At 45.2% G+C, this 23,419-nt stretch overlaps 1 protein-coding gene across 2 annotated transcripts in view; it reads left to right on the forward strand.

The window, feature by feature from the left end:
• strn (striatin, calmodulin binding protein) overlaps window positions 1–23,419 on the forward strand; it is an 84,533-nt gene that overhangs the window by 40,503 nt on the left and 20,611 nt on the right. For both annotated transcript variants that reach the window (XM_029259117.1, XM_029259118.1), the window contains exons 2-4: window positions 6,624–6,727; window positions 14,009–14,082; window positions 16,380–16,464. In XM_029259117.1, coding sequence (XP_029114950.1) covers window positions 6,624–6,727; window positions 14,009–14,082; window positions 16,380–16,464 — 263 coding nt within the window. The remainder of the gene's footprint in view (window positions 1–6,623; window positions 6,728–14,008; window positions 14,083–16,379; window positions 16,465–23,419) is intronic.

Here is a 23,419-nt window from a genome sequence, read left to right on the forward strand (position 1 = left end):
AAATCTTAACTACTGTAACTAAGCAATTGTGTCTCTTTTAATGATATTGGGTGAGATTTTAACATAAGTGGGTGTTGCGTTAGGAGCTCAGGAATGGATAGAAATTTTCCCTATTGAAGGTAAAGTTAATTACATGGTCGAGACACGAACATTCAGCCGTTCATCTTAGCAGGACAAGGGGACTTCGCCTAACGGGGTGATTTCGCAGAACGCTGTCGAAAGAGGCCGTCCTTTCCCTGGAAACTGCCGTCAGCGCTGCCGATTTGGTCAAATCGGAACGTTTTGTTCTTTATGACACGTGTTCAGTGATGTTGTTTGACCAACGCGGTAAGGATTCCATGGGTGCTTATCGGCGGTTGGATTCCTGCCTCCCTCCCGTCGGAAACAAAGAAACCAATATCTCTAAAAGGGTCAGTGGTATGGTGGAATGCAGCCTCTTATGCAAGCTTGTTGTTGGCCGTCGAGACGGGCAGCATTTGAACGTGCGGACTGCTTTAGGGCTTTCGCCGTCACCCAGAGCTTCCGCGCAGCGGCTGCGCGCTCTTGCCGCGGTGCCCGTTTGCCGTTTTCCCTTCTGGCTTTCGGGGAGTTTCCCACCGGCGTTCTGACTTCTCCTTCACATGCCAACAAGAGCGCAGAATGCGTTTTCTTAATGCTCCCTTGGAAACCTGAATGAAAACTGGGCTATAAATGCCCTTTTTGGAAAGCGATAACACACTGTCCTAATTTATAGTGTGAGAAAAAATGCCCTGCAGAAAGGGCGAACCTCGAGAAACATGCAGTGCACAGGATAGGCACTTCAATCTGGCATTTATGGTGACGAGTTGCGTTTTGTTTTCCTAAAGGGGTTGTAATTGCAATGGATATTGTCTGTCTGTCCGTCCCTCCGTCCGTCCATCTGACGGTTTTGTACAAAGTGACTTGCAGGGATGCGCTTCTACGTGGCAAAGCAGCGCTTACAGGGTTGCGAGATAACCGGCTGAAATAGTGGTACAACCAACAAAACCAGCCTTGCACCGAAATAGTTATTTCACAATTCAGCACATAATTGAAATAGTACTGATTGCAGAGGGACACAGCATTTAGTTGGCGCAGTGGGGAGCAAATAAAGAATGAATTATACTGAAATTGGCCTCCTGGCAGCTGAGGAAACGAAAACAAAAAAAAAAAAAAAAAAAACTCTCAGGCCAAGGAAGTGGGAGGAAAGTATTTCACATCGCCTGTTGGCACAGGAGTGGTTCTGATTTGTAATTAGGCTTCACTTTGTGTAACAACTTCTTTGAATTTATTGATTTTTTTTTTCCCCCCCTTTTTTTTTTTTTTTTTTTTCTTTTTCTTTTTTAAAAAGCAATCAAACATTGGCACTGCATTATTACAATAACTTGGTCATGTGTCATGTCTGTTTTCATGAAGCGCTTGTCCTGGTCTGTTTTGAAGGTGACCCATTCGTTGTCCTGGTTCCACCACCACCTATGTTGCTGTAGCCCAGAACACTGGGAGAGGGTGATTATGGGTTTTGTACGGTGAGAAGGTCGGTGAGCAAACTTATTATCTTACATTAGATTAGACGGCAGCGTCTCCCAGACGGCTGCCCTGCTCTCTAGTTCACCACACTGAACTTTTGCCTTGTTTTCTTTCCTGCTTCCTGTAAGGGAATGCAGCAGAACTTCTTTGCCATTTCATTACCTACGAGATACAGTCTGCTGTTCATTGTTTCCACTTTCTGACAACGACGATCACAGTCTGCCTGGACAAACCCAAGTATTCTGTCACTTACGGTTTATCTGCCAAGATGCGGAAGGAGGGAGTCAAACTGATGGAAGCGATTCGGCGTAATGCTGCAAAATGAAATTTACATAACCCAGTGATTTGCTCAGATTTGTATGCATTGAATCGAAGAACAGAAATACTAAGGTGCGCTTTCCACACGTCATCATGACAATCCTGAGAAATGAATGAATTAATGAAAGAATGGAAACTTGAATGAAAATCCCCATAGGGAGTTATGTGTTTATTCTTCATGTTTCAGTGCTGCTCTAACCAAGTCCTCTTTCCCTCTGGGGATTATTATTATTATTATTATTATTATTATTAATAGTAGTTAAAATAAAGGTATTCAATGACCAGCACCATAAGGTAGCTTACATTTATTTAGTTAGCAGACACTTTTCTCCACAGTGACGTACATCTCAGAGGAAAAATACAATGAGTGCATTAAATACAACGGAAAGAGAGACCTGGATGCAGACACATGATTCTAAAGCTCAGTTAATTTGTCGCATTTCACCATATAAACCAATGTACATCACACGAGTAGCTGCATAAAGCTTTGTCAACATTCAACAGGTATGATCCCAAAATTATTGAACATAAACATTTATCGTACACAGAAAATAGGCCCAATACATTTAGTTGGCATTTTCCTCCAAAGCAACTTAGAATTATTTACCTATTTTATTCAGCTGAGTGGTTTTACTCCAACAGTTTTAGAGTAAGTACATTGCTCAAGCAAGTACTACAACCATAAGTGGGATTCAGACCTACAACCTTGGGATTCAAAGGCACCAGCTCGAACCACTGTGCTACCAGCTGTCCCTATACATCACCCCCTTCGCAACTGGAAAGCCTCGAGCAACTATGAATCCATGCTCTGTAGAAGGGGACAAGTACTGACAAGAGGCCAGAGTTGATTAGGGATCGTAATTTGAGTCTCATCCTTCCAGTCCACTCCTCTCTGTCTCAGATATGTGTGCTTTAAAACAAAAATTTCATTTTGTGACCTCTCCTTTTATGTTGTTGTTCCTGATGCATTTTCATATCGATCTTTTTTTTTTTTTTTGGTGGAAATTTTAACTTTTTCACAAAGCCCCCCCAACCCCAACTGCCTATGGTGCTATAAACCAAATATAACATGCAGCCTCTGTTATGGGCAGTTCCAAAAACCACAAGTAGTGGCTGCTTTTTCGGGTGGTTAACGCAACCACACGTGAGGAAAATTAAAAATAAAATACGAAGCAATGACAACCAGATGCTAATGCACCATTTCTCTTTTCTTACAAGTAATCTGTGGATTTTGTTTACAGTCATGGGTGAGGGATATTTTTTGTGCTTTTTATCGTACTCGGGGGTTTCATAAAATGAGAAACGCATTTTTTTTCAACAATGGGCCCTGCATAAGATTTCAACGCCTTTGCAAATGTTTGGCATCAGCATACATTTTCGGAAAGGTGATTAGGTAGCGCCCGCCCTCTATGTTGGATCTTCACGATAAGGAACACATTGCTCAGAAGCAGTACGTAAAGATGCATAGTTAATGTGCCGTGTGTCATTGCATGAACGGCTCTTTGCTGACCGTGTTCAGGACGTGTGTGATTATCCTCCAGGGCAGCAGGGGGCACTGTGATCCGTGCTGGCGCTTCACTTCCCTGTCCAGAAATTTGTCTCTATTAGTAATTTATATCACGGGGCACCGTGCGCAGCTGGTTTGGCCGGGTCCTGCTCTCTGGCGGGTCTGGGGTTCGAGTCCTGCTTGGGGTGCCTTGTGATGGACTGGCGTCCCGTCCTGGGTGTGTGTCCCCCCCCAACCTTGCACCCTGTGTTGCTGGGTTAGGCTCCGATTCACCGCAACCCTGCTTGGGTCAAGCAGTTTCAGACTGTGTGTGTGTGTGTGTGTGTGTGTGTGTGGTATTTATACACTGCTCAGACCTGGGAGGGAATACCCCAGGACACCATCCGTCGTCTCACTAGGAGCATGCCCCAACGTTGTCAAGCATGCATACAAGCACTTGGGGGTCATACAAAGTAGTGAGTACCATTCTGAGTTGCTGCAATGAAATTTCAGCAAAATGGACTAGCCTGCCGCATCATTTTTTCACTTTGATTTTCGGGGTGTCCTTGAATTCAGCCCTCTGTAGGTTGATAATTTTCATTTCCATCAAACAATGTGGCATCCTTTCATTCCTAACATATTACCCAGTCCATATCAGTATAGATATCCAGCATGATTTTTTTTTTTTTTTTTCCCCATTGAGATCTGATGTATTTTCAAAGTGTTTCTTTAATTTTTTTGAGCAGTGTATCTTACATAAGTAAGATATATCTATATATCCAGCTACAAACTAATTTAACGCAGCTACACCCATTCATATTTAATCTTAAGGCTATTTTCGTTTCCATAGCTACTGTATTTAGTAACTGTACTGCACTCATTGTGTGTTTAGTATTCATTCATGGCCCCTTCTTTAATATTGATGATATGGAGCCTGCCTTTTTTATGCTGTGTGTTTTAATGTTGTTCTGTATGTATAATGTCTCCAGTTGGGCTTGGGCCACTTCAAATTCCCTGTATGTTGAAACCGTTAAAGTTATTTTTTGTTTAAAGTAGGATTCCTGAATCCAGCCAGCCTCGTAGCAGTGTGAAGGCAGAGATTTTTTGCTGCGAAACCGGAAGCTTTGAAGGATTTTGAAGGGTTTCCCTTCTTTTGTCTGAACTCGTTTCCTCCGCTCATACAGAAGTACTATTTTTAAAGTGTATTTACGCGTGTACAAGGCATAGCATAATGTGATTGCATCAGTCAGAGCTCGGGATTTTCAAAGGGACCCCAAAGAGACGGGTCCTCCTGCTCGCTTTATTCGTTCCGTTTCTTTTTTTAGTCGTTTTCCTCTTGCCGGGCGGTTCCGCGAGCAATCCGTCGGAGGCGTTCGCCGTCGCTCCATCTCTCGTCCTTCGTTCAGGTGATAGGTGCGTTGCTACGACAACGCGGTTGCGAAGCGATTTAAAGAACGTGAAGCTTCCCGTAACTGGTGCGGAAGCTCTGGGTATGTTGGTGTGTTGAGGTCGTCCTGGTTTTGAGGAGGTGGTACTTCTTCGGTTTTTGTCTTCCCCGGTACTTGTTTTTAAACGCACGTTAAATATTAGTATGTCGGAGGTATCATAAATCAGTTGGTATTGTTTACAAGTCTTGTCGACAGGCGTGGCCTTCAGTCTCTCTTCTGTAGAGCATCAGTGTGGTTTCCCAGAAATGACCTGTTAAACTCGACCTATCTGTATGCACGAAGCCTGGTATTTATAAATCAAAAGACAAATGTGTTAGTCATGTTTACCGTATGCTCACCTTGACCGCGTTACGATGCGCCTGCAGTTCTTCAGAATCGGAACATTGGAGTAGAGCATAAAACCCGCTGTGTTCGTGCTCTCCGGGACCGGGGTGGAGAGCGCTTCACTGAAGATTGCGGTAGAAGCAGGAAGGAGGTCAGCGTCTCCTGGAAGCGCCCTGAATACTCTTTGTGTTGTCGTCGTCGGAGTCGATGGAACGCATCCCGTTGGTCGCCTACTGTAAAGTCTTCCCGGATAATGCGGTTGTTTCCTGGAGCAGCAGGTGGCGCGGTTGTTAGAGCACTCGAAAGACCCGGCTTAGAATCCCAACACCCGGCTGCTGTACCCTTGAGCAAGGTGCGTACCCTGACCAGGTACAGTAAAAACTACCCTGCTTTATAAATGGGTGCGCGTAGCTTAAAGTAAGCTCATGTGGAGAAGTGTCAGATGCACTTTTAAACCTACATATTTCCGCAACGCTCTCGAAGCGCTGCAGGGACTTCTGGGGAATGACATCCCGGCGAGCGCTAAGGGTAAAATGTGGCGGGACGTTCGTTTTGCGCTCCGATGCGAGAAGAAGCGTCGCCTAAGGACGGAAGGCGTGCAAACGGTGCGCTTCGCTGTGTCGGTTTTGAAAGCCGCGACTGCCCTGCTTTCTGCTGCACGGTGTACCACTGAACTGCAAATCCCCATGGGGGAGAAATAGGGCCAAGTGTCAGGAATGAGAAACGTTCTCATGAAAACACCATACTGCATTACATTAGCAAGAAAATACACATTTTCTTAATACTTTATTTACAGATGATTTCCATTGCAGGCTTTATATTTGCAAGTTGATCCTTGTATGTCTGGGCTAATTGGAGGGGGGGGAGTCATACCAGTGAAAGGTCATTCCAGTCATTTCTTCATCATTTTGAAATGATGGTAGTCTTGTTATTTGTAAATGTTTTCAAACTCCGTGTTATGAAAAGGTGTTTTTTTTTTTTTTTTTTTTTTTTTTTTTTTGGAAAATTTAATATAGTTTGCATTTCTGCTTGCAAATCCCTGTATATTCAAACGGCTGTTTCTTTCCTCAAATTGTGCTGAAACCAGTATAAAGAGTGCAAGGATTCCTTGTGATTGTACGTGTCCCAAAAATGTTCTTTTGTATGTACTCAGAGTTGTATGGTTGGAAAATAATGTAAAATATTTAGTTTCTTTATTTATTTATTCTTAGGTTTTGGTTTCATTTTGCCGATAATCCAGCCTCTCTTTTTTTAAAAAAAAAAACTCTTAAAAATATTTAAAAGAAAATACTGTTGTCATGCTCTGGACTGTCCTTTCATCACAACGTCTGCACACCCAAGGTCTGATCACCTGCAGATGAACTATTTTTAATGCTTAACTCAGCGATGGAGAAGGACAAAGGGAACTGGTACGTGTGGCATCGCTCTACTCCGTGTCGGGGGTGTAGAGAGCGTAGCACCTCGTGGGCCGGAGCCCATCAGCAGCATCTCGGTGACACCTCCGCCAATGCTGTGTCTTTCAGGCCCAGATCGCCTTCCTGCAGGGTGAGCGCAAGGGCCAGGAGAACTTGAAGAAGGACCTGGTGAGGAGGATTAAGATGCTGGAGTATGCGCTCAAGCAAGAAAGGTACGATCACGCGACCTCCTACACACGACACACTTGTGTCTGGAGAGCCCACCGTAGCATCATGGGAAGTGACATTGCCACAGCATTCAGTGTAACAGTTAACATCTCTTACAGTGTAATTGTATTCTAATTACTTTTGTCAGCAGGGTAATTACCGCGTAGCTGTAATTTACGGCGGGTTTTGCGGAACAAGGGTTTGCAGGTCTCCGGAAGGGGTAATTTAACGCTGTTAACACTGCTTGTGCTCTACGTGGCCATTTGTGAGGCGAAAGCGATGCTTCGTGAAGGTTTGCCCACGTCCCGTGGCTGCTTTCGCCCTCGATGGATTTTACGCACGCACAGCCTTGCTGGAAGCGGTGCTACGCGAAAATACACCGAACGAGCTCAAGTTCAACACTCTTTTTGAGCTTATTTTCCGTGCGGGTCCTGCGGAGCGACGATGCTAATTTTCTGCCTGCGCAAACTTGCCGATTCCGGCGGAGGGATTCGTTTCGCGGCGCGAAATCCGTACATCCGAGTGCGAAGAACAGATTGTGCCCATCGCTCCTTTTATTACACCGCGCTGCCTTTGCGCGCGCTCCCACTCAGTGAGTCACGCTCCAGGCCCGGCACAGGATTATTTATATATTGGTATTCAGGCTGAAAATCCTCAAGTTTTCTGCACTGTACTGGTGAAGCACGGGGAAGCGAGACATGATGGAATGTTATTATTTTAATTTTTTGCTTTAATCCAAACCGTTTAGGCTGCCGCCCCGTTAACAGCGCGCGGCCGGATGTTTTCCTAGAGCACGTCGCAGCCGTCATCCTCTTGGAAAATGTGTCGCCTTCGTTAAATTGGAATCTCTTTTTTAGTTTTGTGTGTGTGGGGTTGGGGGAAGGCAAACCGTGAAAGGGAGGATTGAGTTTTAAATAGGGTGTCTGCTCCTTTGTCCGTTGTGCTCGTTGCTGGTAAAGCGATCCACGCAGCACAGTTCCTCCCTTGTGGTAGGAGGGTAAAAATGCCTCCAGCCTTCTGCTCCATCCAGGGCTTTTCGTGTGCCGTCCACCACGACAAGGTCGCCAGTCTGTTCTCGGAGAAAAACACGGCACTTATTTATAGTGCTGCCGATTTCGTGTCTGCAGCGGGGTCCCCTCTCTCGGGGCATCTCCTCTGAAAGGCCGCACGGCTGTTTCTCGGGAGGCTCATCGCTGACGTCATTCAAATGTGCCCGGTGGCGTATTCCACGGGTAACCGTGCCACGAGGAGCTGCGTGGAGCCAACGCAACGGCGTCTTTCCCACGCAGCTCCGCAGACTGGAGCACCGAGGGCCTAACTGGTATCGAACCGGTTCCGGTTTGAAACCGGCAACCGACCAATCAGAAATCAGAAGAACCGCTCATGCTCAAGCTCGCATGAAACCAACCAATCACGTCCAAGCTTCAGGCAATCCCACTCATCAAACTATATATAAAGGAAGAAGCATCCAACACAAATCACACAAGTTGTGCACTGATGATGAAATGTTTACAACATAAATGCCAAGCTTGGAGAATAACCATCAACCATCAACCCGAGCTACGAAGACCACCAATATTTTCTGTGATCTGCAGGTACTGTCATCTGTGGTGTTGCAGTGTTGGACAGAGTTCTGGCCATCGTACCTTTACCTCCAACTGCAAGGTTGTCATATAGGGTTAGCTCATAGAAATTTTATTTTTTTTGCTTCGCTCTTTTTTTATGTAGAGCGATGGTATATTGATGAGCTTATTTCTCTGTCCCACGCCCTGCTGTAGTACCCTTGAGCAAGGTACTAACCCTGCATCACTCCAGTAAAAATTGCCCAGCTCTATAAATGGGTCAACTCAACAACATAAGTCAGTTTGGAGAAAAGAGGGTAGCTGGTAGCGCAGTGGTTAGAGCTGCTGCCTTTGGACCCAAAGGATGTGGGTTTGATTTCCACCTCCAGCTACAGAACCCTTGAGCAAAGTACTTTCAAAGTACTAAATTGCTCCAGTAAAAAGTTGCCGAGCTGTATAAATGGGTGAATAATTGTAGGTGGATTAATACTGTAAGTCACTTTGAAGGAAGGCATCAGCTAAACGAATACATGTAAAGTAGAAGGTTGCCCATTTATTTCTACAAGGACTCAAAGGAGCCAGGTTCAAATCCCACCTCCTGCTGCAGTGCCCTCGATCAAGGTACTTACCCTGAATTGAAACAGTAAAAATTGCACAGCTGTACAAATCGGTACATTTCTGCAAATTTTTTGCAAGTTATAAGTCCCTCAACAACTGTAAATTGTTTTGGAGAAAAGCATCAGCTAAATGAGCGAATGTAAAAGTGTAGGATAAATAAGTAGGAGGTTACTCTTAAGTTTCTGTAGTAGCACTGCAGCAGGCTGGGAGTGTTTAGGGAAATGATCTTGTAACCTGGTGGTTGCCAGTTCACACTGGGTGCGACTGGTGCTTCAGAGCTCCTGGGTGGGGGGTTTTGAACCTGGGTTCGAATCCGGACCTGTTTGCGGAGTTTGCGTGCCCCCCCAGTGTTTGTGTGGGTTTTCTCCAACGGTCCAAAGGTGCACATCCCAAAGAAGTCGGTGGTGAACCACATCCAGTAAGGTGCTAATCTAAAAAGTTTCAGGTATAAAAAAAAATACTCTATAGAGAAGTAAACTGTGGAACTCACACACACAGTTAGAAAGTACTAGTCCCAAGTGGGGTCGCAGCAAGCCGGAGCCTAACCCGGTAACACAAGGCGCAAGGCTGGAGGGGGAGGGGACACACCCAGGACGGGACGCCAGTCCATCGCAAGGCACCCTAAGCAGGACTCGAACCCCAGACCCCCCATACAGCAGGACCCGGTCAAACCCGCTGCGCCACCGCACCCCCTAACTGTGGAACTGCTTCCTTCCATCTTCCTGCTATTGAAATCATCTTTACTTTTGATTCTGCAAAACACAGGCTGTAGTGTGGAATCGCGAATCAAGAAATCTCCGTAACGTAAGAGAAGACTGCGCTGTGATCATCCCGTCGACCCCAGGCCTTCGCCTTCACTCTTTCATTGCAAGCAGTCACACATTCATATACAGTGCCCATCATTGCCGTCGCTGTGCCTGGCAAATTACGCCGTTATCCACGGGAATCGTACCGTAAAGCTGGATTTGTTCCAGATATACACCCACAACAGGATGAAGGAAATAAGTGTTTTTAACGTTATTAGCGCCTCCGAGATTCGGCGTCATCTAATGCTCCTATTGGATAACTAATATGCTTGAAAATTAGACTTGATAAGACCAATTGTTAACACCTATTATATGAACTAATATATGTTAAATTTGACTTAATTGAAATAAGTATTTACTTTTCAGGAAGATTACAAACCAGTCGCCAGAATTTAAAGCTAAACCTACAGTAAGCTTGAGGTTAAAGTTTTTTAAAAAGCCGTATTGTTTGCTTTCCTTCCTAATTTTTTTTTTTTCTTTTTTAGCTTTTGAGAAGGCTTACATTTTTTTTCTTTTTTTTTTTTTGCAAATGTATTCAGCTATTTTTACTGGAACTCCAAAGAAAAGTTATTAGAAGTTTGAAATGCCGGAGATTTTTTTTTCTTATTATTTTTTATTTTAGCTGGCACATTTGTTCAGGGTGACTTAAAGGGAAGTATTTAATTTGTCAAGAAGTGTACGCGGTCCAGATTAAATTGCGGCAGCATACTGCTGAACATTTTTAGAGCTTTTTCTGTTTTGTTAATTATGCTGGAAACGCAGCTGTGGCCCTCGGGCTTCTTGTTCCTCGGCTCTTTCGACATCGAAATGCGGTCGCAACCCATCTCGCCTGCTGCGACACTTGTCAGTCAGGCTCTGTTCAAAATGCGTTCTGTAAAAATCTGCGGGACCAGAGCCGGACACTTGGGCGAGATGCACCGCTCTAATACTTTAGGAACCCTTGGTATGTCGGCGAGCCTCGGCGAACGCAGCTGCGGCTCGTCTCAGGTTGTACAAGTTTTCTTTGCACTTCTTGCCCAACAGGCTTGTGAGCAGTTCGGTTTTTTCTGAGCGCAATGGGACGGGGCTCTGGAGGATGACCCGTGACACCTGTGATGCGGCGTGTAGAATATTACTGGCCGGATGGACTGATGAATGCTTGTGGTCAGTAAGGTAGCCCTCGAGAGGCGCCACGCTGATCTCAAAAGTGTCTTATTTACTGCAAAATTTCTGTGCTAAGTCTGTGCCGGAGACGTGAGCCAAAAGCGATTGGACACCAAAGCAGATGAATTTCTCACGACCTGGCAGCTGAGATCATCCAGAGAAATATCCAGCCTTCCTTTTTCTCTCTAACTGCCGTCGTGAGTTTGGATTGCAGTGATCCGGAGAAAGTTCTGGAGAACGGCGTAGGTAAGGTGTGGGAATGGCTCGGGCGCCAGCCTATCAGCGCGTTGCTGTTAAAACACCGTCGTCAAGACCAGTGTCGTGTTCATAGCTGCAACCCTCACTGTGCTTTGCCACATTATACCGCATTATTCCACATCGTTGCACATGATGGGACCCACGACCTACTGCGACCTTTGTGTCCATTGTATGTTTTTCTTCTCTGTAGTAGCGCAGTCCATTCTGAATGGCGAACTACTTTACGAATTATTCCTATTTCAAGTTGTACATTCATACCGCTGGATATTTACCAACAAAATCAGGGTAATTGAGGAGGCTGTGGGTACAACAGCAGAGCTCCTCCTGCGATTAGATGCTTCGCTGAAGTTCTGTGTGCAAAGGGGACGCGCATGGGAGATTAGACCTAGACTTGGAATGTGTGTTTGCTGTAGTGTCTCATCCTGTGAGCTGCTGCTCTGTAAAATATTGCTGTGTTCTCTAGTTTACTGTTTTTCCTTAGAAAAAGAAAGTGTAACCTCTGCTTGCTTTTGAGATACTGGGCTGGAAGATCAGCGTAAGGACCGTGAGTCGCTGTGGAGAAAAACATCGGCTGCATGGCATGGTGGTGCAGCAGGCGGCGCCGGTGCCCGACAGCATATGAGTTATGTGCTTGATCGTGGGTTCGAGTCCCCCTTCTGTCCTTTGGAGGCAGCTGGTAGCGTAATGTTTATAGTTGCTGCCTTTAGACCCAAAGGTTGCATATCTGAATCCCACCTCCAGCTGTAGTAACCCTGAACACTAACCCTAAAATGCTCTAGGAAAATGACCCATTTCTATAAATGGCTAAATAATCGTAATGTGCTTTGGAAAAATGCATTGGATCAATGTAAACTAATTTTTTTTCTTAACTTTTTGGCTGACATTTTCTTAAGTGAAATATTTCTTGGAATGTTTAGTTGGCAAACAAGAAAAGTATTAAACTGTTAAGATATTTATGTCTTAGTGACCGTGGAGTGGAAACGGAATGACATTAGCTAACCTCCAGCACGTCTGCTGATGTCTTTGGTTGCTTAGCAACACGTGATGTTTTCTCCCAGCGTGGAGGCAGCAGGCCACGAGGACGCGGGACGTTCCCCGTTCGAACGGGGTTTAGAAGGGAGTGCGTCCACCAGTCGGGCTGTTCGTGTGAAGCGGTGCGAAACGCGTTCCTCGCGAATCACTGCAGTTTTTGCATTTGCGTGGGAAGTGTGGAGTCCAGCAGGGAAGCTTATGGGACGCTCCAAAGTGTGTTTACTGCTTCGTTTGGGCGGGGCTATGCTGGCAGTGTGAGCGAGAGATCTCCGTCTCAACTTTTTCGGTCTGCTGTACATCTTTCGTCCTGAGCAGCGCGGTTCAGAGCGTGTAGGAGCAGCAGGGGGCGTAGTGGCTAGAGATACTGCCCTGAGCTCAGGGTTTTTACTTTGACATGACACAGTAAAAATTACCCAGCTGTATAAATGACTACCTGTTATAAACTTAACACTGTCAGTTGCTTTAGAGAAAAGTGTCCGGTGAACAACAGCTGAATGTCTTGTGAGCAGGAACTTGTTTTCAGCACAATTTTTGAGTCTTTTCGTTGTTACTGTAGTTAAGACTGGATTTATGCCCATAAATAATGTACTCCTGTGTAAACATATACAGAGTTCAAATTATGGAAACTAGTTTTTGTTCTTGAGACGTTCAGTAACATAGTGTGTATGCGTTTATATACAGTACATACGTGTGTGTGTGTGTGTGTGTGTGTGTGTGTGTGTGTGTGTGTGTGTGTGTGTGTTACATATACAGTAATACCTCGCCGTATGTCGTTAATTGGTTCCAAAGGACGCGACTTAAGTCGAAAAATGACGGAAAACGAAATAACCCCTAAAAAAACTGATTTAGACCCCCTATAAACCCCTAATAAGCACCCCCCTTAACTGTATACACTTCAATTAATGCCAAAGTAAAGGGAAAAAAAAGTTATCAGCACCGAACGGCAGGTAAATATTTTTTTTTTATTTTTAAGCTTTTAATTGATTTCATAGATTGCAATATATTATTTTATCTATTTTAACGTTTATTTTTATTTGATTTTACACTTTTTTTATTGTTTTAAAGTGATTTTTAAGTTTTTAACAATTTTTTATATTTTCGGCTGACCGACGTAAAGTCGCGTCAGCCAACTGAAGACGAGCTATATTTTTCTATATACATTTAACAAGAAACCGACGTAAGTCGAGATCGACGCAGCACGAAACGACATATGGCGAGGTCTATGTATATACACGCTAACTATATTTCTCGATATATGAATAACTTCCAGCGTTGAAGCTACAGATGTTTTGAAACAGAACGTTTCTATATCGGATGGTGATATTTCCAGATTTCACACTGTAGCTTTTCGTACGTAAATGCTGCAAAACTGGATGTTTAATGCACTTCCGTTTACCTTTTATACTATACAGAGTGCCCCGTAAGTCTGTAACTGTAGGACACAAGATAAAGGCTTCCAATAGAAATGCTTTTATTCAGCGGAAAGCTCCCTGAGTCTGAATTCCTATGAGTAGAGTTATCCGAACTCTACTTGTTCTTTTAAAAGAAATGAATTATTTTTTCCTTATGATTCCAGACTTATGGGGCACCTTGTATGTTTCCAAAAAAGTTATCTTTGGCCACCGGAGTGAAATGACCCTCCAGAATTCACTGGATGGAGCCGACAGCGGCGGACCCCCCAAGCCCACACACAACCATAGTGCGCGGCGCCAGGAGCGTTTCCAAACACAAGCAGCTCGGCCAAGACTGAGAGTGATGCCTCTGACATGCGAACGAGGTCTAAGAACTGACCAGCTCTTCAGTAAAACGTGCACAATCCAATCTGCACATTTTTTTTTTTTCCTCTCTCTCTCTCTCTCTTTTGCAGGGCGAAGTACCATAAATTGAAGTACGGTACGGAGCTTAACCAAGGCGACATGAAGCCCCCGAGCTACGACTCCGGTGAGTACGTCGAGGGGCCCGGGATGCGGGCCCGTGCGGATCGAGCAGGTCGAGCGCTTTGAATTCCTCCTGCCTTAGTCTTCAAAAACTTTCGCTCAACGAGGGCTCGTTTAGTTCCCCTTTCAGATGGAGAGTCACCTTGTATGCTTTACCACATTCTCCAATTTCGTGGAATTATGTGGTTGCGTTGGTGAGCAGGTCCTTGTCGTGTTGTGAAGTCACCTTGGAGCTTTTACCGGACTGCAACCCGCTTGTTATGCAGGATCTTGTGCGACCCATTGACCCGTTTTCTAAAAGTGTGTGGCCAACACGATTTAGGTGAACCAAATTCTTACATTATGCATAAGTCTTTCTGACCATTTTTACTCTTCTCTATGAGTGTGCGTCATAATTTGTTCATAATTTAATTCACTTTGTGATAATAGTGTGGGTATTTCAGGTAGCTATAGCAGGGCAGCTGGTAGTGTAGCGGTTACAACTGCAGCCTTTAGACCCGAAAGGTTGCAGGTTTGAATCCCACCTCCAGCTGTAGTGCCCTTGAGCAGGGCAATTACCCTAAAGTTGTCCTGTAAAAATTCCCCATTTCTATAAATGGGTAAAAAAAAAAGTTAGGTGCTTTGTAGAAAAGCATCAGCTAAATGAGTGAGTGTATTTCTGTGGTTGGCTGCAGAATTAACCAGAATGGGGGGGGAAAAAAGCGGTTGCCTACGTGTGTTGTGGCTGATGTTCTAGGGTACAGTGGCAGGGCCTGTACCGAGACTCGAACCATCAGACTTAGCTACAAGACCCATCCCTTTGGCACTGGGTGTCACGCACCTCTCGCGTCACTGAATGTGTTAACACACCTAAGGCGTTGAGCTGGCATCCATGCAGCGGTTGGTTGTTTGTTCCCAACCTAAGTGCTCTTATGCTGACAGTGGAGCTGCATTGCCCAGCATTCATCCAACCCGGTCAGACGCGTTACCAACGTCTCCGCTTTGTTCGAACGCCGAGATCGACCGCCCCACGCTGCTTTCGGTCTTCGATCACAGGATTCAGGGAGATCAGCTCTCCTGCCGCGTTCATTCCCAAGGGCTCATGTTTTATTCAGTGCCGCTTTGAGGTTCGCTGCTGTGTTCAGTGGGGATCCCCCACCTCTCTCTCTCTCTCTCTCTCTCTCTCTCCCCACCTGGCTGATCGGAGGCAGCCGGCAGTCACAGGGCAGGGGTACCTGGCGCGCGTCTCTCGTGGGGAGCTCTGCGACACGTCTTCCCCTTAACCACACTGTTGCTTGGCAGCGACACAGCAACGGGGCGACGAATAAAAGATTCGCCTGTTGGCGAAAGGCACTTGCATTGTACGACTATTTCGAGAGGAGTGGCTGCTCAATGAGTAAATGTAAATGTGAATTCAGTGACCCCCCCTCCTGGGATTTAAACTTATGTTGTACTTATTATTTTATTCACTTTGTTTCTGTATATCTCAGGTCCCAACAGGCTGCCTTCGAGCGCGTAACCTAAGCAGGGCCTCAGAATGTACAAGAGATTCGGAGACTCCTGAGAATTAGGGAAAAAACGGCTGTATCGTAAGCTCTTTCTGTAGAGGTCAGTGGGGTTCCACACTGACCCAGTGTACTCTGGCGTCAGAACCGGTCTGTCGTTTACCAGCTTGCTACCTCCTGATCATCTTATTCAGTCGTACTTGGCAGCGCTGCTGGCTCACAGTTCCCAGGCTGTTCTTCTGGCTGAAGGTTCGAATCCATCTCAGTCCTTGTGGAGTCTGCATATTATTCTCATGGGTGCTCTAGGCTCCTTCCACAAGTAGTTTGAGTGAACTGGTGACTCTAAATTGCTCATAGCGTGTGTGTGTTACATTGTGCATGCACACACACACACACACACATACACACATTTTCAGAACCACTTGTCCCATACGGGGTCGCAGGGAACCGGAGCCTACCCAACAACACAGGGCGTAAGGCCAGAGGGGGAGGGTACACGCCCAGGATGGGACGCCAGTCCGTCGCAAGGCACCCCAGGCAGGATTCGAACCCCAGACTCACCGGAGAGCAGGACCCGGCCCAACCCACTGCGCCACCGTGCCCCCGTGTTACATTGCTCATATATCATATACAAGTGAATGATCGTCGGGAGTTTAGTGTCACATAGCTGTTGCCATGGACTCAGGTGCCGGCTAAACGAATAAACGTCGATGTTAATGCAGGTGTTGGTGACGTAGCAGCACATGGCTTCATAGCGCTCACCTAGGTGGGCGTGGACCAGGACCATCTTCATGACATCCTTTTGCTTGCTTTCCAGATGATGGGAATGAGAACGAAAATGAACTCCAGGGCCCGCAGAACAGCCAGCTGTCTTGGAAACAAGGGCGACAGCTGCTGAGACAGTAAGTATGGTGGAACGGGGGTCTGGAGCCACACCCCTCCTGGCCAGCGGAGAAAGTGAGCAAAACCTGGAATGTGGCACAGTGTGGATGAGCGACAAGGAACGGGCAGCTGGCCTGTTAATAACGTTAAGGTGCACTTTGTGGAACATCGTTTTCTTTAAACATTACGACGATAACGATTACAAAACTGGAATAATACCGTGACCCCATGGGTGCAATTCACTTCATATTTTCAACTGAAATTGTGTTGCTTCTCACTAGTAAAGACATTTAAATGGAGAAAAAAAAAAAAGTAATAAAATACCTCAAACTATTTGCAGAACCATGGCACAAGGGATCAGTAAGAAATGGGTCAATGGTTGAGAAAGCAGGAGAAGAGCACCCTCCCTAGGCCAGTGTTGGGACTGTCCTTACCATGTTTGTAACTGGTCCTGTGTCCAGTACAGGACCTGGAATTAACCCTATTAAAGAGCAGTACATTTTTTTTTCCCCTCTTATATCATCCAATTTATTCTTTTTATGTAAATCCAAGGTTGCAATATGACTTTTTTTTTTTTTTACATTTGAAAGCATATCAGCAGCAGAAGTTGAAAGCTATTTTACCTGTGATTTATATATATAATATATATATATATGTGTGTGTGTGTGTATGTATGTGTGTGTGTATATATATATATATATATATATATATATATATATATATATATATATATATGTGTGTGTATTTGTATATATGTGTGTATATATGTGTGTGTGTGTGTATATATATATATATATATATATATATATATATATAATATGTTTGACAGTTTATATGCATATAGTATATCTATAAATACAGTATATACTATACTATATCTCTATGTACACACACACACTCAGATCAGTGATATACAGTATATATGATATATAGATGTATAGATACTAGAATCTATACATCTATATATCGTATATACTATATTGTGTGTGTGTGTGTGTGTGTGTGTGTGTGTGTGTATATATATATCACTGATCTGAGTGTGTGTGTGTGTGTGTATATTTGGTTATTTTTCTTAGTTTAATTTTGATTGATGTCGCTGACAAAATGAGAATACATGTCTTTTTGCGTGTGGTGATTCTGTGCCTTTGGCGGTCAATATGAAAACATGCACAAATCCACGTTCCAACTTACAGTGCAGGTTCTGACAACAACGTGTGTGTTTTTGTTTATATTTGTGCATTTCTGGGTTAGTAGATCTCTGCGCTTCTGAGCCCCAGGGGATCACGTGTGAATAAGAAGAGTGAGCTAGATGTTACACATGTTGCTCCAGCCAGGCAGGAGGGGTGTCAAAGCCCACAGCGATTCTCAGGGACATCATGGTCAGAGCAAAGAACGTGGAGAATGTTTGCATTAATAATAAAACTGCATACAGGTCACATAGAGAGGTGTACTGGCCCATCATGTGGAAAATGTTACAGGGGCAGATTTTTGAAAATACACCTTTTTTCCCCACATTATTTCCTTATTTTTGATTCCACTTTCTTCACTTGGTGGTGCAGCATGTTACGCTGCCACCTCACACTGCGAGAGGACGTGGGTTCGATCCACACTCAGTCTGTGTGGGGTTTGCATGTTTTCCCCGTGTCTGTGTCGGTTTCCTCCGGGTGCTCTGGTTTCCTCCCACAGTCCAAAGACATGCATTTCAGGTGGATTGGCGATGCTGAAGTGCATGTTTAGTGTATGTGTGTGTGTGTGTGTGTGTGTGTGTGTGTGTGTTTCACTACCCGGCGATGAACTGATGCCACGTCCCGTGCGTACCACTTCTCAGCCTTGTGTCCATTGGTTCTGGAATAGGCTCCGGTTCACTGTGACCCTGCTCAGCACACGCAGTTTTTACAATTGGATGGGTGGGTTTTCTTCACTTACCCGTTTTCAGAATTTGTCACGGAACAAAAACAAGCTGTGCTGCTGTGAAGAGCTGTTAGTAAAATGCATTCGTAGAGAATAGATACGGAGGAGGAGTGTGTCTGGACTGGATTAATACAACTCATTTCCACGGCGTTTACTGTTCACGTCTGGTGCTCCTGGGTGCTGGTGATCAATAACAAGATGGGAAGCGTTGCACCTGTTTAAAGCATTAAGTCAGTCGGAATTGATTAGAAGTTTGTGGATATCAGTTTTTATTTTCATCCATTTTAAAGGGTTTACCTTTCATGTAGTTTGACGTTAAAAATGTTAAAATATAGGGCCATAAGTAAATCAAGGGGCATTTGTGCTATTAATCTTTTAATAGAGTAGATAATAAAGAGAACTGAAAATGGCCAGAAGCTGACGAACATTCCATGTTCTTATGGGATGATTTGGTCGTCTTCTGGGATTGATTCGGAGGTTGTGGAAATGGAAATGAGGGTGTTTAAAAAGTAATTTAAAAAAATCTAGTTATCGAAATTAAGTTTTATTGCAACTCGAAGTTAGGAAAAATTTTTGTTATCTTGAGTTTTACAGCACCAGACCACTGAGTACATCGAAGCGCGTCTGCGTTGTTTATTAAGTTTTACGTTTCTTTTTTGCACTGTACTTGTTTACAGAGATTTTTTTATTTTTTTATTGTCTCAAGGGTACGGCATCAGTGCGTCTGCTGTGATTTCAGATGTAAAGTCAGTCCTCTTAGCCACAACACTACCTGCATCCCGAAGTTCTCAGTCTTGGAGTGTTTGGCAATGACACCAGACACTTTCTCAGGGCCCACGACAATCGGAGCTCCATACCTGTCTGAATGGAGTCCACCACCTGTCACCGTGCTAGGCTGCTCTGGACCATGTGATCTGAAGCGCCTGACCTCTGTTCAGCCTGTTATTGATGAGCTGCCTGTCACCATGGCAAATCCACCATGTCAGCAGCGCACGTTGACCTTGGCAACAGGGAGGAATCGATGATCCGACATGTGGAGCCAGTCCGCCTTGTCCGTCCTGCTAGCGGACTTTTGAATAGGGCAGTCCGAACTGAAAATCTGGCCTTGAATGTCAACCAGGCGGCGTATCGCCTAAAGACAGCTGATAGCGTGCCGGTTATAAGTGCTGCCTTTGAATCCGAAAGGGTGTCGGTTCAAACCTCATCTACTGCTGCAGTACCCTTGAACAAGGTGCTTAGCGTAAATTGCTCCAGTAAACTTACCCAGCTGTATAAAAGGGTTAATAGTTATGTAAGTTGCTTTGGAGAATAGCATCAGCTGAATAAATAGATGTGGATGGAGAGCTGGAGAGATGCACAACAGCTTGCGTACGACACAATAGTGATGGGAGGCGAATGAGTAACGCAGGAAGAAGTGTCACAGAAGTGTAAGAGTGCAGGGGCATGCTGGGTAGTGTTGCAGCCTCACAGCACCTGGTCTCTTCAGCCATAGGTTCACATCCAGCTCAGTCAGTATGGAATTTGCATGTTCTCCCTATTTCGGTGATCTGGTTTCCCCCCACCCCCAGTCCGAAGACATGCAGTTTAGGTGAACGGGTCACTCTGAGTTGCCCTTATTGTTTGAGCCATTGTCTTGTGATGGACTGGTGTTCTGTCCAGGGTATACCCCCCCACCCTCGTGCCCAGTGATCCCAGGATAGGCTCTGGATCGCCATGCACCTTAGCAGGACAGGTCATTAGAATGAGTAAGTGAAAGATTAAAACAGTGTAAAGTGATGTTTTTTTTCAAGGTGCATCCTTTTGGATTCTCAGTACAAATGGGGAGGGGAGGGGAGGGGAGGGGAGGGGGCTGTCCTTCTCCTGCGACCAGTGCGCAGTGACGTCAGACTCCGCTGTCGGCCTGCCACCGAGGAACTCGGTGACCCCTTGACCACAGCCGGACTCGGAGAGCGTGAGAGAAGGGAGAAATGGACAGAAAAGGGGAAGAGCTGCACGTCTGGCAGAGTAAGACCTTTAATCACCGGCTCAGTAGTCTCACTCTTTCTCCAATCACATGCTGTATAATCAGCTCACTTACCGCCAGCCACCCCCCATCCCCTCCACAGTGTGGTAAATTACGGTAAGTTCGCCAGTGACGTCACCTGAGCGGGAATGGCGACGAGCGGCGTCTTTCTTTAACCGTGAAGCAACTGGTCCGTGGAGGTAAATTTTCTCGGTCGTGGGACAGTGGTACAGTGCAAGTTAGTGTCAAGCTTCTTACGGTGATTTACCCGTTTATACAGCAGCAGGCTGATTTTTACAGTATCGGTTCAGGGTAAGTACCTTGATGAAGGGTACTACAGCAAGTGGTGGGTTTAAACTGGGCCTTTTAGTGCTGTAACCCTGTTGTCTGTCTCTGTATGTCTGCCTTTCTCTCATTTTTTTTTTTACTTAGCTCAGCTACAGTACGTTTACTCCGTGTTACTATAAGAGGTAGGAATAAGATGCTGCAACTGTTGCGCTTCGAAGAAGTGGCATACCTGCTCGGGGCTCGTGTCGCTACACGGAAACGGAGCAGTAAATGACATTACTCCTAGCTGACATCCCTGAGTGAGGAGTGTGAATGGAGCGTTTTAATCCCCCCCACCCCCCCCCGCCCCTCCTCGCCGAGAATGGACAGCTTGTGTGGAGCACCGCTGCGCTGGGGACAGTGCGGCCGATGAATGGGGGATTGTGCGGGGGCATTCAGCCTTCCTGTGACCGGAGCGACTGGTACAGCGAGAGACGGGAACCTTTCTTTTTCTTTCTTTCTTCCTTTCTTTCTGTCTCCCCCCCCCTCCCCTTCAATGTTATAGCTGGTACAAATTGATATTTTATCAGCCGCACTAAGGGAGAGCTGCACTGGAGGTACCAGCAGAAGCCAGAGAGTTTCTGTTACACCTTTGGAAAGGTACGTCACGCAAAGCTCTGCTTTCACAGTTACTTTTTTTTTTTTTTATCTTTTTTAAAATCTATCATAATGACTCTAGTCTCAGTGTTAAACGTTTCTGGTTGTGTTATTGACGTAGGCGCTGTCAAGCTGTACGGCGGTCAAGTGCAGTATTTCACTGGTGCGGTGATGTGCGTAGCGTCACTTTGCGAGGGGAAAGTGAGTTTTTGTGCCCGGCGACGTTTGCTAAACTGGCGCATCTCTTCTGCCGGGTGCCTTCTCAAAAAGCCCTTTAAACGAGAGAACGTCGCTGCGAAACATTGTGAGAAAGTTTTCCAGTCCAGTTCCTTTCCGGAATCGAAAGGCTGATTGGGAGGGAAAAGGAGAACCGTTTATGGGAAAGTATAACTGCTTTTTTTTTTTTTTTTTTTTTTTTTTTTTTTTTTTTTTTTTGTGTTCTCCTCGCCATGTTAATAGCTATAGGCATCGCTTTTTGAAGCTTTGAGTGTGTGAAATGCAATTGTACTGTGGCAAATGGCTTTTTTTTTTTTAATGGCTCGGGAAGATTACCAAATTTAAAAAAAAAAAAACCCAGCAACCCCATCTACAAATAGAGCCGTGTCAGCGGCTGAATGCGGTCCAGGGCTGCCCGTCCTAATGAGGGACGACTTGTCTCGTTGTGTCCCCGTCTGACCATCTCTAACTGTGATCCAGAAAGCACGGCTCGGCCCGTCCGGATAATTCTCCGTTCTTTTCAACGTTTTCTAATGCAAGCTTCTTAAAGATTTCTAGTCATCGCCAGTGACCGCGTGTGTGTGTGTTTCTGCAGCAGCAACTAAGCTACCCAGAGACAAACTTCATCTCCTTTCCATGAGGACTGATTTTGATGTTCGGAATAACTTCCGAGATGAGCTCATCCCGGGCAGTGTCGGTTATCTTTCGGTCTCCCGGTCGTCCACACCGTTCGCTCGCAGGGGGGGGGGACTTCTTTCCGAGGGAATTTTACCCTCTTCCCACGTCCATTGGAGCCAGTGGCCTTTTTGGCATTGAGATAATACTCTGTCCGCTGACCTCCGTGTCACAGCAGTGGATCTCTCGTGATCTTCTCCGTAGCCCTGTACCGCATTTACATGTATTCATTTAGTAGTCTTTTCTCCACAGCAGTGTGCAGTGATTATTAACTAGTGTTCAGATGGCACCTCTGTCCAAGGTAGTTCATAACGTTAGATACAGCACTCTAAATTCCCTACACTCATTCACATTTATTTATTTAGCAGATTCTTTTTTTTCCAACAAACTCTACGTAGTGTTACGAGCCCACACACCTTATTCACCGCAGTGACTTACACTGCTAGATACACTACTTACACTGGGTCACTCATCCATACATCACTGGAACACACACACACACACGCACATACACACACACACTATGGGTGAAGCTGAACAGCATGTCTTTGGACTGTGGGAGGAAACCAGAGCACCCTCAGGAAACCCACACAGACACATGGAGAACATGCAAACTTCCCACAGACTGAGCGGGGATCAAAGCCATGTCCTCTCGCACCATCCAGGCAGTGTGAGACAGCAGCGCTTGCTGTGCCGCCATGCTGTTCACCCCTTTATACAGCAGAGGAAGCCAGTGCTTCTAAGAATACACTAAAAGTGTGTTAGTCAGAAACTCACAGGATCAAAAATGTATTTGGTCCCCATCCTGCGAGTTAAATATGCTGCTCTATTTTTTACTCAACTAAAGATCAGAGATTTCAGACAGATCCTGTGAATTTTCACCGAGGGGAGGGATTCCACTGGGGATGACTGCTGGTCGCTGTGAGGGTCCCCTGTATTACATCTTCGCGTGAGCGGACTAATGGGGAAGGTCATGCGATTGAAGGGTTATTCCAATTTATCATAAGCATAATTTTTTAAAAAATGTGTATACAGTATATGTGAATGTGTGTATATATATGTATGTGTATCTTTATGTAATGAGAGTTGTATGCTTCAAAATAAGTTTAAATATATACTAGCGTTCAAGAGTTTGGAATCACCCAGAAATGTTCATGTTTTTGCCATCATCAGTGGTCAGGATTTGATTGGTGTAAATTTCTTGATGCAGCAGGACAATGATCCAAAGTGTATTCTAAACCATGCAA

This window comes from Scleropages formosus, chromosome 16, assembly GCF_900964775.1.
Source record: "Scleropages formosus chromosome 16, fSclFor1.1, whole genome shotgun sequence".
Classification (NCBI taxonomy): Eukaryota; Metazoa; Chordata; class Actinopteri; order Osteoglossiformes; family Osteoglossidae; genus Scleropages; species Scleropages formosus.